Source organism: Papaver somniferum, chromosome 9, assembly GCF_003573695.1.
Source record: "Papaver somniferum cultivar HN1 chromosome 9, ASM357369v1, whole genome shotgun sequence".
NCBI lineage: Eukaryota > Viridiplantae > Streptophyta > Magnoliopsida > Ranunculales > Papaveraceae > Papaver > Papaver somniferum.
Window position 1 is genome coordinate 159009632 of NC_039366.1, and position 19135 is coordinate 159028766.

General features: G+C 37.2%; 2 protein-coding genes across 4 annotated transcripts; both read left to right on the forward strand.

Moving 5' to 3' along the window:
• Window positions 1-6147: 6147 nt before the first annotated feature.
• LOC113313419 (DNA repair protein RAD5A-like) lies at window positions 6148-13414 on the forward strand. Of its 2 annotated transcripts, XM_026562186.1 has the most exons (20): window positions 6152-7089; window positions 7430-7563; window positions 7645-7780; window positions 8324-8377; window positions 8448-8597; window positions 8696-8847; window positions 8934-9018; window positions 9123-9392; window positions 9528-9674; window positions 9782-9934; window positions 10069-10136; window positions 10275-10397; window positions 10479-10578; window positions 10708-10820; window positions 11201-11479; window positions 11615-11815; window positions 12228-12321; window positions 12417-12488; window positions 12662-12760; window positions 12859-13414. In XM_026562186.1, the coding sequence occupies exons 1-20, from the start codon at window positions 6511-6513 to the stop codon at window positions 12979-12981; spliced, it is 3132 nt and encodes a 1043-aa protein (XP_026417971.1). In that variant the 5' UTR covers window positions 6152-6510; the 3' UTR covers window positions 12982-13414. The 2 variants fall into 2 exon arrangements, with proteins under 2 accessions (XP_026417972.1, XP_026417971.1); XM_026562187.1 differs by lacking the exons at window positions 12228-12321; window positions 12417-12488; window positions 12662-12760; window positions 12859-13414 and having other exon boundaries at window positions 6148-7089; window positions 11201-11475; window positions 11615-11670.
• A 68-nt stretch (window positions 13415-13482) lies between these two features.
• LOC113308261 (uncharacterized protein C227.17c) lies at window positions 13483-19012 on the forward strand. 2 transcript variants are annotated; one of them, XM_026556748.1, is made up of 3 exons: window positions 13483-13822; window positions 17631-17743; window positions 18630-19012. In XM_026556748.1, exons 1-3 carry the CDS (start codon window positions 13720-13722, stop codon window positions 18741-18743), a joined length of 330 nt encoding a protein of 109 aa, XP_026412533.1. In that variant the 5' UTR covers window positions 13483-13719; the 3' UTR covers window positions 18744-19012. The 2 variants fall into 2 exon arrangements, with proteins under 2 accessions (XP_026412533.1, XP_026412532.1); XM_026556747.1 differs by having other exon boundaries at window positions 13505-13822; window positions 17631-17749.
• The last annotated feature ends 123 nt before the right edge of the window (window positions 19013-19135 follow it).

Consider the following 19135-nt stretch of genomic DNA (forward strand, 5'->3'; position numbering starts at 1 on the left):
GATCAAAAAGTGCTAACCACAAGAAGAGGAAACTGCAACAGACCAAGAAGATACCAAACATACCCTTGTTTAAGACAACTACATCTAGTTGTGGTTCAGGTTCAGGCTCTATAAAAGGGTCTAGATAAAAAAAAATATTCATGGATTGCATTTCCTCATAGCTAAGATCCGATTCAGGTATTAGAGTCTGGAAGAACTCAACTAAGAACTTAGAAGCACATAACAACCTGAATAATTGGGAATCCTCTAAGTCAATCAGATTTGACTTACAAAGTTGACCATAATAATGGTCATTCTTAAGAAAATGTGTCGACCCTAATATCCTAAAATAATTAGGTTTAGTCTCAAAACTTAATAATTGACACATCTGAAACTTCTACGTTCCCATAATTGTTTGAAAATTTTTTGGTGGGAAAACAAAGTCAATCTTGGTATCATAGCCTGGGTTAACCATATCAACCAGAGGATGGGTTTCTAACAACTGAACTTCTTCCTGGACGTTATTAGGTTCGGGAGAACTAGTATGACGGTAATCTGGCATAATGGTTGAGGCACAAATATCAAGTCCCAAGTGAGAGACATTTCTGAGAGTTATAGCACATGGATAATGATAATCACCCCCAAACTTAGAGTTTCCAGTGTCTCTAGAAAGACTAGTCACAACTTCCCTAATTTCAAGGTCATTAGATTCCTGAAAATGATCAATTGATTTTTCTAAGTCTAGTTCATCCTCATTCATATCTACGAGTTCATTTTCTTTGTCTAAGACTAATGTTTCTAAATCGCTAGACTCTAAAACAATATTCTCAAAAGAAACTCGTTCCTCTAAACCACTATTAGCATCGTAATCAAAAGGAAAAACTACATCGTCTAAAACGGGGGTATCTCTAGTCAAATCCTCGTCCTTTTGAATAGGTAAATAATTATTAAAATCATTTGGATTTGAATTAGGAATAATATTATCATTAAAGAGCTCATTGGGAGTAACAGATTCCTCATCACTATGCCTATATATTTCAGATTCTTCATCAATACTATCCTCATCACAGTCCTCATTATAATAACATGAAAAAGGTCGAACCTCATCAAAACAAGTAGTGTTACGAATTCTAACCTCGTCATCTTGATTATGTGAATAAAAACTTTCATTATTTTCAAGGGTGGTATTGGGAACACTATACTGGAATTTAAGACTATCTTGAGCAAATCTTTCAATAATCCTATTTGTACTTTCAGTAAATTGTTTGAGGGAATCCTCTAGAGACATCTTAGTTGTTTGCTCTATGGACTATTCTGGAAGCGGAATATTATAAGTCCCTTTAATAAATAACTTATGTGTTGACTCATTAAAACTCTTGAGAGACTCTTCTAAAGAAATAAGAGGATTATTTTGCTCGTATGACCTTTGCGCATGTGGATAGTAATTGGGCTCACCATGGTATGACCCGTAACCTTCAAAAGTTTCGCGTTCCCAATCACTATTCACACTATGTCATAAAAAGGATAATGTCCAAGCTGCTCAGTCGGATACTCATTGTATTGGCTATTATAATACCAGTTCGACATCCTAACCGCAAGGGAATTCTAAACAAACACAAAGAAGGCTGACTCGACCACAACAAGCCTATTTTATCTAGCAAACAAAAAGCATGATGGCTCCACTTAGATTGTTTCTATACCAGCTTCTATTAGTTCGAAAGGGAATTCGTTACAATTTAGGCAAACCCCTCTGGAATCAATCCGAGTCAAAGTAAGTTGAATAGAGGCGAGGGAAGCTGCGCAGAGCTTTGATACCCATGGCCTCACCGCATTACAAGGCGGCGCAGTCACGCATTCAACTCACAAAAACCATCATGAACTTCGAAGTATGCTTAAAAGAGTAACCAATATTTTTCGAATGACTTTCCTATTAAGCTCGTTACCCTATCAGTCTCGTTCTAGTCAAAATTTTAGGCTTAGGTTCGCGTTTGGTTTCGATTTCTTAAGGCGGGCAAGAAGAGAACGGTGATGAAATCCGAACCCTTATCTTGTATGGCCAGGCCTTGCCCTTTACTAGGAAATTAAAACAGCTGTATTCGATTCCTCAACATATATGCATACAAAATCATCCAGTAAACCCGCTGACAGGGGATTCACGGGTGTTTAGAATTCTTACCTCCCGTTCCAGACGGGGGATGAACCGTTGAAGTCGACTCGGGCCACGACTCCTATGTCATGTACGAACCCGAGGGGCCGAGACAATATCATAACTGTCGTCCTTCCCGGTGCAGTTTTATTTAACTCAACCCTTCCTTAGGGTTTAAAAATAATAATGTCCAAAGTTTAAAGTCCAAAGTCCAAAAATAAAGTGCAAAAGAAAAGGAAAGTCTAAAAAAAAATGTCTCTCTTCTTTTTATAAAATAAAAAGAAAAATTCTTCTTCTTTCGCTTTGCCTTTTACTCCAAGTCTTTAAGTATTCACCAAAAGCTTTGGAAAAATTTTCTTTCGCTCCAAATTTCAAATTCTGTAAGGAAAAGACAAAAACCCAAAAACGTAAAGAAGAACAAAAATAAATAAATAAAAACAAATAAAAACCTAAAAAATAATTAAAAAAAAAATCTAAAAACTCTAGCCTAAAGACAAGCCCGCGTCGACGGCGCCAAAAATTGATGGGATTTTCAATTGAGTTGTAGTAATAGGTTCGTTGAGGCTTGTGAAAGCAAAAGATTCTAGACTTAATAAAACTTAACTCAAAATTTGATTTCAAGATATGAGAAAATAACCAAGACACTGATTCCACTATTACACATGAATGAATGATGGTAAATAACCCAAAACTCTAATTATCTTTAAGTCCCTTATTTTCTTAGCTCACAAATAATCAGGCAAATTCTCAAAAATTAATTGCATCCCCTAAGCATAGATTATCTAATCAAAGCATAACTATCTAATTGAATCACAACTAATGAAAAAAATTATGCAAACAATTAAAAACTCTGCAAAAGCAGTGATTGAGTGAATTATAATTAAATATTAGAGAAAATATAATAATTACCAAATTATTCATGCGTAAATAGCTTCCTCATTGCCTTGGTTGTGAGAGAATTAGCACATCATCATGTTGGAAACACGCTCGAAATTCATTATTATTGCTCAAAAATGGTTTACAAATGATGAAAAGGGAGAAATATAATGAAAACCGGGTTTGTAACAGTTATATGTGTTACAAACCAGAACGATACACAGTATGTGTCACTGATACTGTAGCAAATAAGTTTGCCTCTGATGAAAGACCCTCCGCCGTGAGTCGTTATCACTGTAGAAAAACGACTGTCTTTGCTGGTCTGTTCTTCGTGTTCTTCAGCTATGCAACAGCAGAAATGGTGACTCTCTGCAACTTTCAATTTCTCGCCTCTGAGATGTTCTAAATCCTCCCAATTTTCGCAATCCCCTTGTACGCCTCTCATATTTCTCTTTTATACCCAACAAGACAAATAAATCACGCGTAATAACTCTCATCAATTCTCTTTCCTTACTTGTAGCAACACGAGAATAATTTCGATTTTCTCTCTTTTTTTCTCTCTTCCACACGCCTGAATCCTCCAAACACGCTGAGAATGAGTCTCTGGTGAAATAAAACTCGTGCAAGAACGCTATCTACACATTATTTCCCGTGATATTCTCTGGTCAACGCCGAGTTTACTTCCTCTTCCATGTTTTCTTTCACTCGAGCTACCCAGCCAAACTTAGTCGAACCACAAACCCATATGATGCCTGTTAAGGCAAAACAAGCCGGACCAACGAATTCCAACGATTTAATCTCACTGAAACACCTCCACATCAAAAATATCCCACAAAATATCGAGTATTTATCACTTTCTTGTTTTATCAAAAACTGATTATCTGGCCCATCCCCATTGAATTAAACCACCAGACTACGCCTGTTTCACTAAGTCAAGCCCAATCCAACCGATTCCAGCAATTGAATCTCATCAAATCACTTCCAAATTTCGAACCCTAATTGAACCGTGCTGCAACTTACATTCCCGCCAAAACTGATTTTGAATTTGGGAAGAAGGTGGTTGACCCCTATCCATCTATGGAGTGCAAGTAGTAGGTGTCCAACTGAGGTGCCCCTTATAAATTGCAGGGGTCCGTTTAGCAAATGTCCTTCGGGTGCCAAAATCAACTTTTCAAGCCGAATTTTTCAAAAATGTTTATTTCCCAAAAATGCCTACAAACACATAAAACACCAAAATTAGTACAAAATCGAGGGCCAACAATATAGAAAATTGAGGACAACTTAGACACAAAAATGTGTCTATCACGGAACCACTCAAATTCAAGCTTCACTCAGCAAAACAGCTAACTACCAAATGGGTCTATTTGAGGTTCCAGATAAAACTATAAAAAGAATGGAAAAAATACAAAGAAACTACTTATGGAGTAAGAAAAATAATAAGGGAGGAAACAACATTTCTTGGAAGAAGATCAACAAACCAAAAAGATATGGAGGACTGAGTATCAAAAATTTAAAGGTGGTTAATTTATCTCTTCTAGCTAAACTTGCATGGAGGCTGTTACATGATCAACAAGCTATGTGGTATAAAATCTTGGAGGCAAGGTATTTTAATGGCAAGGATCTATTGGTTGATGATACTTCTAAAAAAATAGGATCTTGGATTTGGCAAAGTATTCAAAAGGGTCTTCAGTTCATCAAGTCTAATTACATATGAGAAATAGGAGATGGATCTTCAATAAATGCTCGCAAACACAGATGTTTAATAAATCTGAAGATTCAGGTACAACTCTGAATTCTCAAATCAATATAAATTTAAAAGTTTCAGACCTCATAGATCAAGATACAAAAGGTTGGAGTATTTCTAAATTACAAGATCAATTTACAAGTGATCAGATAGGGAATATTCTCCATATCAGAATCCCCTCCAAAGGAAAAGACAAATTGAGATGGCCACTAACAGGTTGTGGCAAGTTTACTTCAAATTCTCTTTACAAAGACATCATGAAGACAGGGAACCAACAACAACCTCAGCAAACAAATTCTTTACAAGAATCTCAATGGCTCAAGCTATGGCATATGAAAGTTCCTTATAAAGTCCAATAATTCTTATGGAAATGCTGCCATGATATCCTCCCATTCAATATGAGAGTCAGCAAATACAAGAAGGAAGTTAGCAATCTTTGTATTTTCTGCAATGAGGAAGAAGAAACCAACACTCATCTCCTTTGTAGCTGCAGATTCTCAGATGCTGTTTGGTTTGGAATATCAGCAACCCTTCACCATTCTAAGAACATGCATGCTTCTATTAAAAATGGGATTATAGGTTTGCAGATAACCATTATCTGGAAGCTACAAATAACAATCTAGCTTGTCTTGCTGCATGTACCTTATGGCATTTATAGAAAGCTAGATGTGAAAAAGTGCATGAAAATAAATCTTATCATCCTAGAAGCACAGTGCACAAAATTATAGCTTATGTTAACATCATGCACTTGAATAATTCTGAAATGCAAGGAAAAAATCAAGATAAATCTTGCACTAGTCATCAGGAAACTTGGAGAAAACCCCCTGAAAATTGGATAAAAATTAATATTGGTGCTTCATTTGTATCTCAGAATACTAATGTTGGTTTTGCTCTCATTGCTCGTGATTTTACAGGGAGGTTCTTGGCAGCAATGACCTTCTCAACAAGAGACAACTCTATGTGAATCAAGCTGAAGCTTTGGTGCTGCTCAAAGTTTTACGATGGATTAAATATATGCAACTTCATCAAGTTATTATAGAAGGGGATAATAGATAGTTATTAGTAGTTGCAATGGTAGTGTTGAAGGTTTCAAATGGAAAGATCAAAACATCATCCTAGAGTGTCAAGAAATCTTTCAACAGTTAGAGTGTTGTCAAGTTATTTTCCAAAAAGGGTCTTGTAATATTGCAGCAGACAAGCTTGTAAAATTAGCTAGAATTAGTATTAGGTATCAAATCTGGATGGAGGAGCCTCCAAATGCTATAGCAAGTATTTGCAGAAAGCAAGAACTAGCTTTTTAGGTTCAGTCGTTGTTTGTTTGCTGTTTTTATCTCGTATCTTGTATCCTCGTTTTATTTCAATAAAATCTCCCCTCATTTCAAAAAAAAAAAAGAAAAAAGAAAATGTGTGCTGTTAACGAAAAGTGATGTACGCAGGTCTGTTTTCTCATCGGCCCCCACCGTGGCAGCGCTTATCTAGTTTACTGGGATCAGGTTGTTTATTTATTCGCAATATCTGACCAACATATAAATAGAAGTCACCCGCTAATATTTTCAGCGAAGTGCCCTTTTTGGCGCGGTGGTTTTGAATTCATCAGCCAGTACATCTTTAATTTGGATCTATTAGGGTTTAAGGTTTCACTTTTCTCCCGCTGGTCTTACATTTCATATGTTTAGTTTTGAAAACTCTCATTCATTAATCTGATTTGATGTTTCGATTTTTATAATCTTAAAATTTAGGGTTACAAAAATCTAGGGTTTAACAAATGGGAAACAGCAAGGTTACAGAAGAATTAATGATGACAGTAAGATCTGTTATCGGTGAAGGTTTTTCAGACATGGATATTATCCGGGCTCTTCATATGGCAAAGAATGATGTAACGGCTGCGATTAATATAATCTTTGATGTGCCTGATTTTAGTAACAACAAAGATAGAGTAGAGAACGGGAGGAATAGAGTAGAGAATGGGAAGAATCCTGAAACATCGATTCGCAGTTTAAATGAGGAGATTAGAACTACTAATGTTGTGGTGAAACCTAATTTGTTAGAAACTGATGTGATTGGGAACCCTAATTTGTTTCCTGAGAGCAATAATGTCAGGGATTCTCAAGTAGGTGAGAAATTGAAGTTCGGTGATGGAAGTGAATGGTGGTTAATTGGTAGTACTGAACTTGCTGGGTTATCTACATGTAAAGGAAGAAAACTCAAAGTAGGGGAAGAAGTAGAGTTTTCTTTTCCTTTCAAGAAATCGAATTCCCCTTCCTCCTCTTCCACAAGTAAAGGAAAACAAACAGCGTCTGCTTGCTCTGAGATTGTAAGGTTTTCAACAAAAGATTCAGGAGAGGTTTGCTTTTAGATCTTTCTCTTTGCTTTTGTCATTGTTATCCATTGGTGATTTAGTTGTATAGACTACTTCTCATCCCCTCACCATTGCTATATGATAATGTTAGTGGCTTATTCAATCTAAATTTCTGTGGATTTAGAGTCTAAGGTCTTATTATCTTGATGAGTTCGACTGATGGGAGTGGCAGTGATATAATCTTGAGTCTTCATCCTTTTTGACCCTTGCTATCTATTTAACTGTATCTTTTTACTAAATTGAGCTATTACAGCATGTGATTGTTAGTATTACCATGAATTGTAAATTGTTTTGAACGAGTAAATGGGGGATGTTCATGTTGTAGATTGGCCGCATTCCGAATGAATGGGGCCGTTGTCTCTTTCCATTAGTGAAAGATAAGAAGGTTCGGATCGAGGGACGCTGTAAATTTGCTCCGGGTGTTCTTGCCATCATGGACTCTATTCTTTTGTCAGTCAGGTAACTGAGGTTGTAAATCGTTATGGTTATTAGTGTGGGGTAATATTCAGAATTAATATTTTTTTTATCTCTATTTGTCAGTGTGTACATCAACAGTTCAATGTTCCGTAAGTGCCACCAGACTTCACTCAAGGCAACCCGCACTTCTGCGGAGGAATCAGTTGTTCATCCTCTTCCAAATTTGTTTAGGTTGCTTGGGTTAACCCCTTTTAAAAAGGTAAGCTTTTTCATTTTCCCATGTGCTTTCCGAATGTGCTTTTGTCTCATTTGCATTGTACCGGTTTAAGTTTCATTTGATTTCATTTTAAATATTCCAAGTCGACTTTGACATGGTTAAGCCCAAACTATTAGCCAACTACGTGTTTTATCCGATTTATTCAGTAATCAGTTTATCTATGTGCTCTGCATCACCTTCATCAGGTTGAAAGCATCCTTGATTTGGGATCTCATACTCATGCGCTCTAATTAGTTATTGTGAGACTTTAACTTATATTCTAAAAACATGGTGTACCTGAAACTTGCCTTTCTGAACCTTCTGAGGTCCACCCCGCGAAAGAAGGTTGATTTATCCTGATAAAAACACTTTATGCTTTAATAATCCATCACACAGAGGACATGGTTGATTTTTTCCTCTGTTAAGGATGCTGCTCATATTTATTTGTTGAAGGTGACGAAGGATGCTACTCACCAATTTATTTCCTTTCACTTGCCCCTTGCATTCTCTACTTTGTTACTGATTCTTGTCCTCATTTATAATTAGGCAGAGCTCACTCCCGAGGATCTTTATTCTAGAAAGCGACCATTAAACTTGAAGGTATAAACACCACTCTTTATTTTTTGATTTTGACTGGACTCGGTTGTAATCAATAGCAGTACTCAAGCAGGATAGTTCTGGATCACAAACATCAATATTAAACAATGACAAATCTAAGAAGCCATCTCCCCAAGCAAGTGAAGATGAAAATGAGCATGTAGCTGTTTCAGATTCAGATTTGGATAATATCGTTGGGACAGGGGACAGCTCTCAGCTAGAGGTATTATCATGGACAAAATACTTCTACTTATCTATCATGAAAATTCACGTGCATTTGAATACTAGAAAGTAATGTTCGTTGTTTGTTTCTCAACGTAGGAAATAGATCCCCCAACTACCCTTCAGTGCAATCTGCGGTCCTACCAGAAACAAGCTCTTTGTTGGATGATCCAGCTGGAAAAGGAAGGATGTGTGGAGAAGGCCTCTACCACCCTCCACCCATGTTGGGATGCTTATCGTCTTGCACACAAGTATATTGAAATGCTAAACTGCTTTGCATTCTATCCTTTGTGCTCCCGCATCATAGTCCATAACATGCTTTATTTGTAACTTGTAGGAGGGAGCTTGTTGTCTATTTGAATTCGTTTTCAGGTGATGCTACAACAGAATTTCCCAGCACTCTACAAATGTCAAGAGGAGGTGTATGTGGCATGAGTCTATTTATTTCCGCAAATTATAATAATTTTATCTTTTAGTTGTGTTTAGCAACTAATTGCCAAGTTTTGTCTTGATCATCCACTTTCAGATCTTGGCAGATGCTATGGGTCTTGGGAAGACCATTATGACTATAGCACTGCTTCTTGCACACCCAGGGAGAGGTGGATTATCAAATGGTCACCTCACGGTCCAAGATTCTAGTGAAACTAATGAAAGCAGTTTGTCAGATCAATCTCCAAGTTCTACACAGAAAGTTAAAAGGTTCTCTGGTTTTGATAAACTCATGAAACCCAAGGAATCCCTTGTTAGTGGTGGGAGTTTGATTGTTTGCCCCATGACCCTTCTAGGGCAGTGGAAGGTGAGAAGTTGACTCTTTTATCTCTGAACATGTTATATTTTCCTAGATATCTTTTTGTTTGTCCCATCTTAGTTTGTTTAAAATCTTGTCAGTGCTGGTCTGCGATTTAATACGTGTCATGCTGTTGAATCTCAGGCAGAAATCGAGACTCATAGCAAATCTGGATCTTTGTCTATTTATGTTCATTATGGACAAAGTAGACCAAAAGATGCAAAGCTACTGGCGCAGAATGCTGTTGTTCTTACTACTTACGGCGTATTAGCTTCAGAGTTTTCAGCCGAGGCATCTTCAAATGCTTAATCTTGTTTTTAAGTTCACTGGTGCATTTACAATACGAAAGAAATTGAAAGAATTCTTATTTTCAAACATCTGTTTGTTACTTATACCAGGGTGAAGAAAATGGTGGATTATATTCAGTACGGTGGTTCAGAATTGTGCTTGATGAAGCTCATACGATAAAATCTTCTAAGAGCCAAGTTTCTGTTTCAGCAGCTGCTTTAACTGCTGATTGTCGGTGGTGTCTTACTGGAACCCCTATCCAGGTGATCTTTTTTAAAGTAATGTTGTTGCATGCTGTTGGATTATTTATCAGGATAAAGCAAAACTTTACACCTTGGGGTCACATATCTCAGTTTTCTACTTAATTTTTTTTTTTGAACTGATATATCTATGGCAGAATAACTTGGAGGATATCTACAGCCTTCTTCGGTTTTTGAGGGTAGAGCCGTGGGGTAACTGGGGAATGTAAGTCCTGATACTTTTGCTTTAGTAAGTTACATTCTGCTGCTTTCAAGTTCTAGGATGCAGGTACATCCCATGTTAACTTCAGTTTTCAAGTTCCGGTCGATATTCACTTGTTTGTGTGTTTCTCTTACATATTAGATGGAACAAATTGGTTCAAAAGCCCTATGAGGAGGGTGATGAACGAGGATTGAAGTTGGTCCAATCCATTCTAAGACCAATCATGTTGAGAAGAACAAAGTCCAGCACAGACAGAGAGGGAAAGTAAGAGAACAAGTTGTATATCTACTACCCTTTTATGTCCTTTGTAACTTGCTTTGTTGCTAATACTTGTATCTGTTGTAGGCCGATTCTTGTTCTCCCTCCAGCAGATGTTCAGGTGATCTACTGTGAACTCACAGCAGCTGAAAAAGATTTTTATGATGCTTTGTTTAAAAGATCAAAGGTGTGTATATTGTTCAAGCATAAGAACTGTCTACCAGAACATATTGTTGATGGTAGAACTGTAGGTGTTTGTTATTTTATACTATCAGTTGCTAAATTTTGTCAATTTTTGAATTGATTTCCCTTGCAGGTGAAGTTTGACCAGTTTGTTGAGCAAGGGCGGGTTCTGCATAATTATGCATCCATTTTGGAGTTGCTTTTGCGTCTTCGACAATGTTGTGACCATCCGTTTCTTGTGATGAGGTCTGCTTAAGTTTGAACCATGCTTTAGCTAAGCACTTCTGCTTCTAGTATCCAAACACCCTATAGATGTGTTCTGTTAGGCAAGCTTGGCTATTCAATGATAATTCTGATAGTTGTGGGAAAGGTAAAGGTTCGCTTCAAATGGCATGGGGGTCAGGATCTATTAAGCATGAATTTCCTCATGGTTCTGATTCTTGAACAGGAACACTCTGTCGAGTATTGTCAATGACTCTAGTGATCAAATGATATTGGACCTAGTTACTGAAGGATAGAAATATGACTTACTAAACATGAGTGGGTTACGTCTTGCTGTCTCTTGATCCGTTATACCCTTAACCCCGATAATGATATTTAATGTGGGTTTTCTTTTGATGATTCAGCCGCGGTGATACTCAAGAATACTCAGATCTAAATAAGCTCGCCAAGCGTTTCCTGAGAGGAGGTCAGGATGCAGTACAAGGGGAATCTCCTGATGCACCGTCAAGGGCTTATATCCAGGAGGTGGTGGAAGAGCTACGCAAGGGAGACAAAGGAGAGTGTCCAATATGCCTTGAAGCTTTTGAAGATGCTGTGTTGACACCTTGTGCTCATCGATTGTGTCGGGAATGTCTTTTGGCCAGTTGGCGAAACCATACTTCTGGCCTTTGTCCTGTTTGTAGGTATCTGAAGTACTTTTTTATGAATTGTTCTCATGTATTAATAGTGACCATACTGAAGCTCATCTTTGTGATTTTTCGTGTGGTAAACATACTCTCGCGGATAATGTGACAACATCTGTTTGTTAATATAATCAGGAAGACCGTTAACAAGCAAGATCTTATCACAGCTCCAACCGATAGTCGCTTCCAGATCGATATTGAGAAAAATTGGGTGGAATCGTCGAAAGTAGTGATTCTTTTGCGTGAATTGGAAAATCTGCGTGCATCTGGGTCCAAAAGTATTGTTTTTAGTCAGTGGACTTCCTTCTTGGACCTTCTGCAGATTCCTCTTTCTAGGTAGTGGTCTTTGCTGCTTAAAAGTTGGATAAGGGTTTATCAATTTGTGTTCACTTGTCAAAACAGAAAAAGTGATAGTAGTTGTTATTTGTTTTGGTGGTGCTTTGTGTTGACAAATTAACAAAGCATGAAGTCTTTAAATCTGCAAGTGCAACTAAAAGCATTTTACTGTCATGTGGTGCTACTATCGACTTTGACATTTTTATCTCTCCATTCATTGGTCCCTCGGCACAGCTGGTAATGTCTCTGCAAGCTTCCAAGGGAAATGACTGTTAATCTTGATAATAGATGTGGTATATTTCTTACAGACACCTTTTGGAACTTAGGTCGCACCTACCTGCATACTGCATCTTGCACTTAATTATATTCAAGTCCGTTATTTCTCATTTTGTTGTGATCTTTTTGTCTGCAGGAGTAATATTTCTTTTGTTCGTTTGGACGGGACCCTAAGTCAGCAACAGCGAGAGAAAGTAATAAAGCAGTTTTCAGAGGAAAATGATATAATGGTATTCTAAAAAACCATGGCTAATTTATTTATAACATTTTCAAAAGAAAGTCGCGGTTGAAGTTGAAATTTGAACTTTGGTTATGGTTGCTGCAGGTATTGCTGATGTCTTTGAAGGCTGGTGGAGTTGGAATAAACGTAACAGCAGCCTCAAATGCGTTCGTTTTGGTATGTTCCAATTGTTTTTATCTTTGTTATTATGGTATGTATTGCATCTATTGGTCCCGATTTCTGGCATGCTGCTGGTGTACCGTTTTATGTCTAGCAGGAGATGGTTTTCTGTATCTCTTTTTTATTGACTATTGATTAAGAATACAAGTCCATAACAGTGTTATTTGCAGGATCCTTGGTGGAATCCTGCAGTCGAGGAACAAGCTGTCATGCGAATTCATCGTATAGGTCAGACCAAAAATGTAACCATCAGACGGTTCATTGTGAAGGTATGTTCTTCATGGTAAACCTTTTGACATATGTTTGATGTTGTGGTCGTGATCACTTATTGATTTACGATTACTCTCGTGGATGGTATGATGAATAGGGAACGGTTGAGGAAAGAATGGAAGCAGTACAGGCGCGTAAACAGCGTATGATATCTGGTGCTTTAACTGATCAGGAAGTCCGCACTGCTCGTATAGAGGAACTGAAAATGCTTTTCACCTGAAACCATGGATAAATAGAGTTTACTTGGTAAATAGGAGGGCACTGTCAGAAATCCTTCCAAGCTTGAGAAGTTTTTGTTGTTCTCAGCACCTTCTACGAGGCTCGCAGAGCAGGAGTGTACAAAATCTATCAGGAGGTTTCTGCTGTATCTTATGCCAAGCAGTATTAAGAATGATTGAGATTCCCCCATACTGTTGTACCAAACGAAAATATAAACATACAAAGCCAAGTAGTTTTCACAGCAGAGCAAGTATTATCCATTTTTTATCTTCGACATTGTGCCCCAGCCCTACCCACCACACAAGCTCGTACCAATTTTTATTTTTTTGGTAACCAACTTGTTTAGGAATGGTTTTGCCTTCACATTGTGATATATGTAATAATATATTGTCATTATTATATCCGTTTTAAGAACGAAAATTTTGTTTTGGTAATCCAAACTTCCAAGGCTTGCAATTCGGTAAAGTCTTCACTAAAATGTCTAATCCCATCTGGTGACTGGTGAGTGATGACACAATTTTTGCAAGAGCGAATGGTTATAGAAGCAAAATCCCTTCCAAGATTATCTTGCACTGTGTACTTGTGAAATCCCACTATAGTTATTTTACCAGCTATTATTACTAAATCACCGCGGTACCCATGCCAAAACTGGGTAGGTTTACAACGAAATTCTTAAATTATTAACTCTACTGCACAGAGAGTGAGAGAGATCCCAGACTGTGAGAGAGAAGCGGGAGAGATGGCGATGGAGGTGGAGAGAAAAGACGGTGAAGAAGAAGGGAAAAAATCTAGTCCGAAATTATCATGCATAAAATACTTCGATTCCCTCGGATTCTGCTACTGTAAGTCGCTTCCTAAATTCTCCATTTCTTCAGTAAAAACAATATTACATATGTGGACTTTATTTATTTCCTGACCTAGAAACGTTGTGAAACAAAACTTTTGTCAGGTATTCAAAACGTATAATTAGGGCATGAAATTGTTGAAGTACTTAAAGAAACCAACAATAAGTTCGAACATGAGAATCTTGTGGGAATTTAAGTTGAGCCTTCTTCGATTCAACCAATTAGTGAAATGATGGACTATGCAACTAATTGATACAATAGCGATTTGGTTTGATAAGATTGGCTTCTACTAAAGTCGAGCAGTTTTTTGCAAACTTGATTCGAGTAGTCTAAGAGCTTCAGAAACATAGCTTTAGTGGCTGGAGGAGGAGAATCTATTGCTGGGTTCTGTTGTAATTTTGAATTTTGAGGTTTTTTTTACTGAACTTGGTTGGTTAGTGATTGTAGTTGTTTCATCATTTGGTTGATAAAGTTGATTATTAAGTTAGTCAATAACAAATGTAGTTTTGGGGTCCTGGCGTCCTGGGTTTGTTTCAATAGCGATTTTGGCAGATCCCATATAGGTTTCTATGTAGTTGTTGAAGTTTGAAAGATTTGGATGGTGAATCCACATAAACATAGAAATATTCATCCAACAGGTCATCAACAGATTGTTCATAGTCCAATATTGTCAAACATCATTTGGTGAAGTCTTCCTATATGCCTGATCTTCACAGGACAGGGTAACTTTGCTCGATATTTTGTCTAAAAAGGCAGCAAATGAATGTATATCTGGTGTATGGGTTGATGACCCCTCTGATTTTTTGTGTTTTGTTTTGGCAAGTGATGTACAGGGACGAGCCTTCCCTAAGTTTGTAAGGCTCATTTAGATTTTCTGTTAATATAACTCCTCTTACCATAAAAAAAAACAGAGGAATATTAGCAATATGTTATACAATGTGGTGTTAGAATGTATAATGCGTCAAATAGATGATGCTAGACATAAGGATTCAATATCTTTACCATGTAAGAAATGAAATTGTATTATTGTACAGATGCTTTTAGCGCCTATGCATGTTACCATTGTGTTTTGGGCCGCCTCAGTAAAAGGATTTCACTTTGGAGTCATCGAAAAGAAGGGTAATTAGCAATGTAAAATTTAATACCAGATTATCGTGGAGGATGTATTGGTATATGGGTTTAAGAGATTTCTCCATCTTTTAAACGTTCGAAGTCACTTCATTTTTAAAGGAGGATTATTACGGATCAAGATCTTGAGATTGTTGGTGAATCTCATGGAATTCAGCTTCATAGTCTTGTGCTCGTTAAACACTCTGGCCTTTCTACTGATGGACTTTTACATATAAGCGTACTTGCAGGTATGTAGTTTCTTGATCTTTACTCTGAAAGCATTATTTTATTTTTTTGAATCTTGATAGAATATGCTTGATTAGTTGGGAGTAGTTTTGCTTACAAAACATGCCTTCCTTTATTTAGATAAAAGATTCTCAAGAATTTATGTTTTAAGCTGGGTACATTGAGTGAGTGCATGAAGGTTAGGAGAAACAAAAGAAGAAAATGTTTACTTGTAGTGAATTGAATGATAGCGGATAGTGTTCATGATGACAATAACGTCGATATGGTTGAAGCGGCAGTATTTATCGTCTTGATGTTGGTGAGAAATCTTAGAGGTGGCAGTGCTGGTAATGGTTCTGGTGGAGGGGTGGTGATTGTTGGTTAGTGAGGTGCTCGTAGTAGTAGTGGTTTGAGGACCTCGACAGAGTTGATTTTCATAGTGGGGAGGGATGGAATTGACAAAACCATGCTGATAAGGATCCATGAAAATGAATTTTCCACTGTTTCACTTCCTTGTATTTCTGCTTCTTGTTGACCTCTAACTTTGCTCGAGTAGGAAATGTTTAATTATATATTCTTTCGCTACTTTTTCCTTCTTTTATAGGCAGTATTTACATGCTTATTACAGGTTTTCAACTTCTATTTCTGTAACCTGCCCTTTAGGTATAAGTTACATATCTGGTCCATGCCATTTTATTTTTATTTTGCTATTTGTTATGAATCTGCGAAAGCTACAGAACCAATGATGGCAATATCAGTAGGTTTAGGACCTCTGATCTGCTGATGCATTTGTGCTTCATGCTTCTGATGGAAATATCAGCAGAATTAAGACCGCTGATCTGCTGATGCATTTGGGCTTCATGCTTCTACTTAATTCTAGTCTTTTCTGTTGAGTAAAATCACGATGGATAAATTGTGGCAAGGTTTTAAAAAGCGAAAGCGTGGGGCGAAGCGCTTTCATACTAAAGCGTAAAGCATTGCGAAAACGTAGAGCGAAAGCGAGCTTTTTAAAATATATAAATAAGAAGTTGTCAACCAAATAAAAGAAAACTACGAAGTAGTTCAGACATGATAAATAAACAATTAAACTAACTAAGCATATGGCATACTGATACTGCCTATTCTACCCAAGAGCTATTTTAATATACTAGCCAGGAATGTCTGCATCATTCATATCATCATGTAGACAGTCATCTTATCATGATCATTATGCCCCATCAATTAGGTTTATTAGTATTTAGTTAGAAAACGTGAAACAGGCCCTACTAGGCTTCAAAGGCCAGCTTTTATTTTCTAATATAGGCCAATTCGTAAAGCGGCGCTCTAGAAGCGCCTAGGACCTGAAGCGCAAAAAAGCGCGCCCCACAAATGCCTTTTTAAGCCATTGTGGGAGAAGAACTGCATCCGAAAGCTAGCTAATTGGTTTTATGATTTATCCCCACCAGAATTTTCTCAAGTTGAAATCTCATTGCCAAAATATTCTTTATCAATGAGACACCTTCATCGGTTTTGTCTTTTGTCTATTTTCGCCTGTTAATGTAACATCTTCCTTTGAACCTTGCTTTTCTGTATTGGTTAATTTCCAAAATACCTTTTTCTTGCTCGTAAATACAAACTTGTGCGCATATTTGGTGATCTACTTCCTAGGTGCTCTGAATTCACTCCTGTAGACATGAGAATGAGAAGAGAGGTGCTAAATAATTAACAAAATCAATTGTCATTCCCAACTTCGGTGACTTGGCGTTTAGAAACCTTACATGCTGGAATTGATAAACCTTTTCGAAGGTGAATAGGACAGTGGGTCTCCCTACCACATAATTGGTAGTTGAAAGTTGAAGTTGCTTGTGGTATTCACATTTTTTTACTGTTTATAAGAAACAGAGTCAATGTTGTCATGATTCATTTATTTTACTTGATGTAAATATTTGGCTTACATTACTCAATCATCGATAGCGGAACATCTGTACTGGTTTTAGAAATTTATGTGAAGTAATATCAACATTTTGACATGCATCACTCAGCTTCTTGTTTCCTGTTTGCTTGACAGAGCTCTGAAAGTCCTGTTTCTTGAAGAGAGTGCGATAGAGGACGGTAGATGGCTCCAGAAGGTTGCCCTGCAGAAAGTGGCGCTCGTGATACTTAACGTGTTTACGACTTATCTAAGCAAGATTGGGATTGAAGACCTTGAACTAACTGCCAATACTTGCAGTAAAATAGTTTCCGCAGTATTTATTCCGATTGAGCCAAGGCGAAATAGATGTCTTCTTCCAGCTACGCTAGGAAATTAGCATTCGTGAAAACACTGTTGTTTAGCTGCTTATTATAGAGTTGATATCTTTCGACGAGGATAACCATGTTGCATCATTAACATTGTTATTATTTATTAAGCTTTGTTCTATGCTCTGTTGGTGCTAGATGTTAGTATTCACCTACTATTGGATGTTACTGATTTGGTGTTCACATTTTGCAGCTCCTGTTTACCAGATGCAGCAATATTACAGGCTTGGAACTTTTGATAATTGCTTTCAGAAGTGGAATGCTCTTTTTGATTGTCTCAGTCTGAAAACAAAACGAGCTTCTGAGGTAGAGGTTGGTGCTCTTAACGTTTCTCTCTTCCCTCTTGTTTTACCCTTACTTATAAAGCATGTATTGAATGCCTGACTATTTGTTTGCAGCTCCATACACTAGTGGCGTTCATGTTATAGTTTGTGCAAACTAAGCTATAAAGTAGTTGGACTGTGTATTCTGTGTACCAACGTTTTGCACTGACAACTATAATCATTCTAATGTATCAGATTCTTGTTTAAGCTGTATATATGTTGCAGCACCTGACAACTATAATCATGCTAATGTGTCAGATTCTTGTTTAATCTGTATATATGTTGCAACAGTTCTACATATAGGGGATTTTTGGTTCGTACCATAGTTAAGTAATGCCTACTGCCTGTTCTATATGTTGTAAGAATTCGCAGTTTTGGTCCTTGAACATCTACCTCACCTTCTTTTAGAACAGTTTATTTCGCATGTATAAAAGGGCGTATTCCTTGAAATTTTAGGTTGTCTATTTGTGTACGCATAATCCATAACAGTGGGGTTCCGTGTATGTTTCTGTGGTGGGTGTTTGGTGTCTCTCTTTTCTTATTCGGATCGAAGTTGCTAAAAGTTAGGACTACCTTAACATGGACACTATTTTGTCACTGCCACATATTCAAATCTAGATATTAAGTATCCATTTCCTCGTCTTTTAGAATTATTATTATCCTTATTCTGATTTCGCATGAGGCCTATTAGATAGGTAAACTATCTGCTCTAGTCGTTCTTGCAGAAGCGGATTATGTTATCGTTGCCTTCATTTTCTTTTTCCATCCTTACAAGTCTCCTTGTAGATTTTGCTCTTGCTTCAACTATAATTTACTTTCTAACATCGTCTTGTCAGAAAGTCATAATTTTTGGGTCTTATAAACTGCAGGAAATCCTAAAAGCCCGAGAAGAATCAAAAACACATATCTGGTCCTTTCGAACAAAAGAAGAGGCTGCAACTCATTGGCAAGAACTCCATGGTCATATAAATGATGAGCCTTGAGCCTTCGTGTTTATTTTTGGTAGTGCAGAGGCAATAGTTATCAGTTCCCTTGCTGTCGTATCACACAGATGCATTGTTAATGCGCAAATGGGAAGAGAAGTGTTAGGATCTATTCACAAACCAAATTACAGCGGATTCAGTTTTGCCTCGTTAATTTAGGTTTGTGTTGGATGTTTTGCGCAGTCAACTAGATGATAAGGAAGAAATCAAATGTGATTTTCATTTTGTACATCTCTACTTTAAATTTAATCCTCTCTTTTGCTGCTGTCTCTCTTTCGTTTTCTTACCTTCTTTTTGTTTGTGTTTAGTTCTAATTGGAAATTCAAACTCAACCGAGGTTTGAAAAACAAAAGTTACTTAGTCCTGCAGGTTACTTTTTTTTTTTTTTTTTT

Coding starts and splice junctions, on each gene's coding strand:
- LOC113308261 (XM_026556747.1), top strand. CDS start 13,720: ATGGCGATGGAGGTGGAGAGAAAAGACGGTGAAGAAGAAGGGAAAAAA. Junction 13,823..17,630: donor TTCCCTCGGATTCTGCTACT/GTAAGTCGCTTC, acceptor CACATTTTGCAG/CTCCTGTTTACCAGATGCAG. Junction 17,750..18,629: donor AACGAGCTTCTGAGGTAGAG/GTTGGTGCTCTT, acceptor TATAAACTGCAG/GAAATCCTAAAAGCCCGAGA.
- LOC113313419 (XM_026562186.1), top strand. CDS start 6,511: ATGGGAAACAGCAAGGTTACAGAAGAATTAATGATGACAGTAAGATCT. Junction 9,935..10,068: donor TTACTGGAACCCCTATCCAG/GTGATCTTTTTT, acceptor TATCTATGGCAG/AATAACTTGGAGGATATCTA. Junction 12,761..12,858: donor TCAGACGGTTCATTGTGAAG/GTATGTTCTTCA, acceptor TATGATGAATAG/GGAACGGTTGAGGAAAGAAT.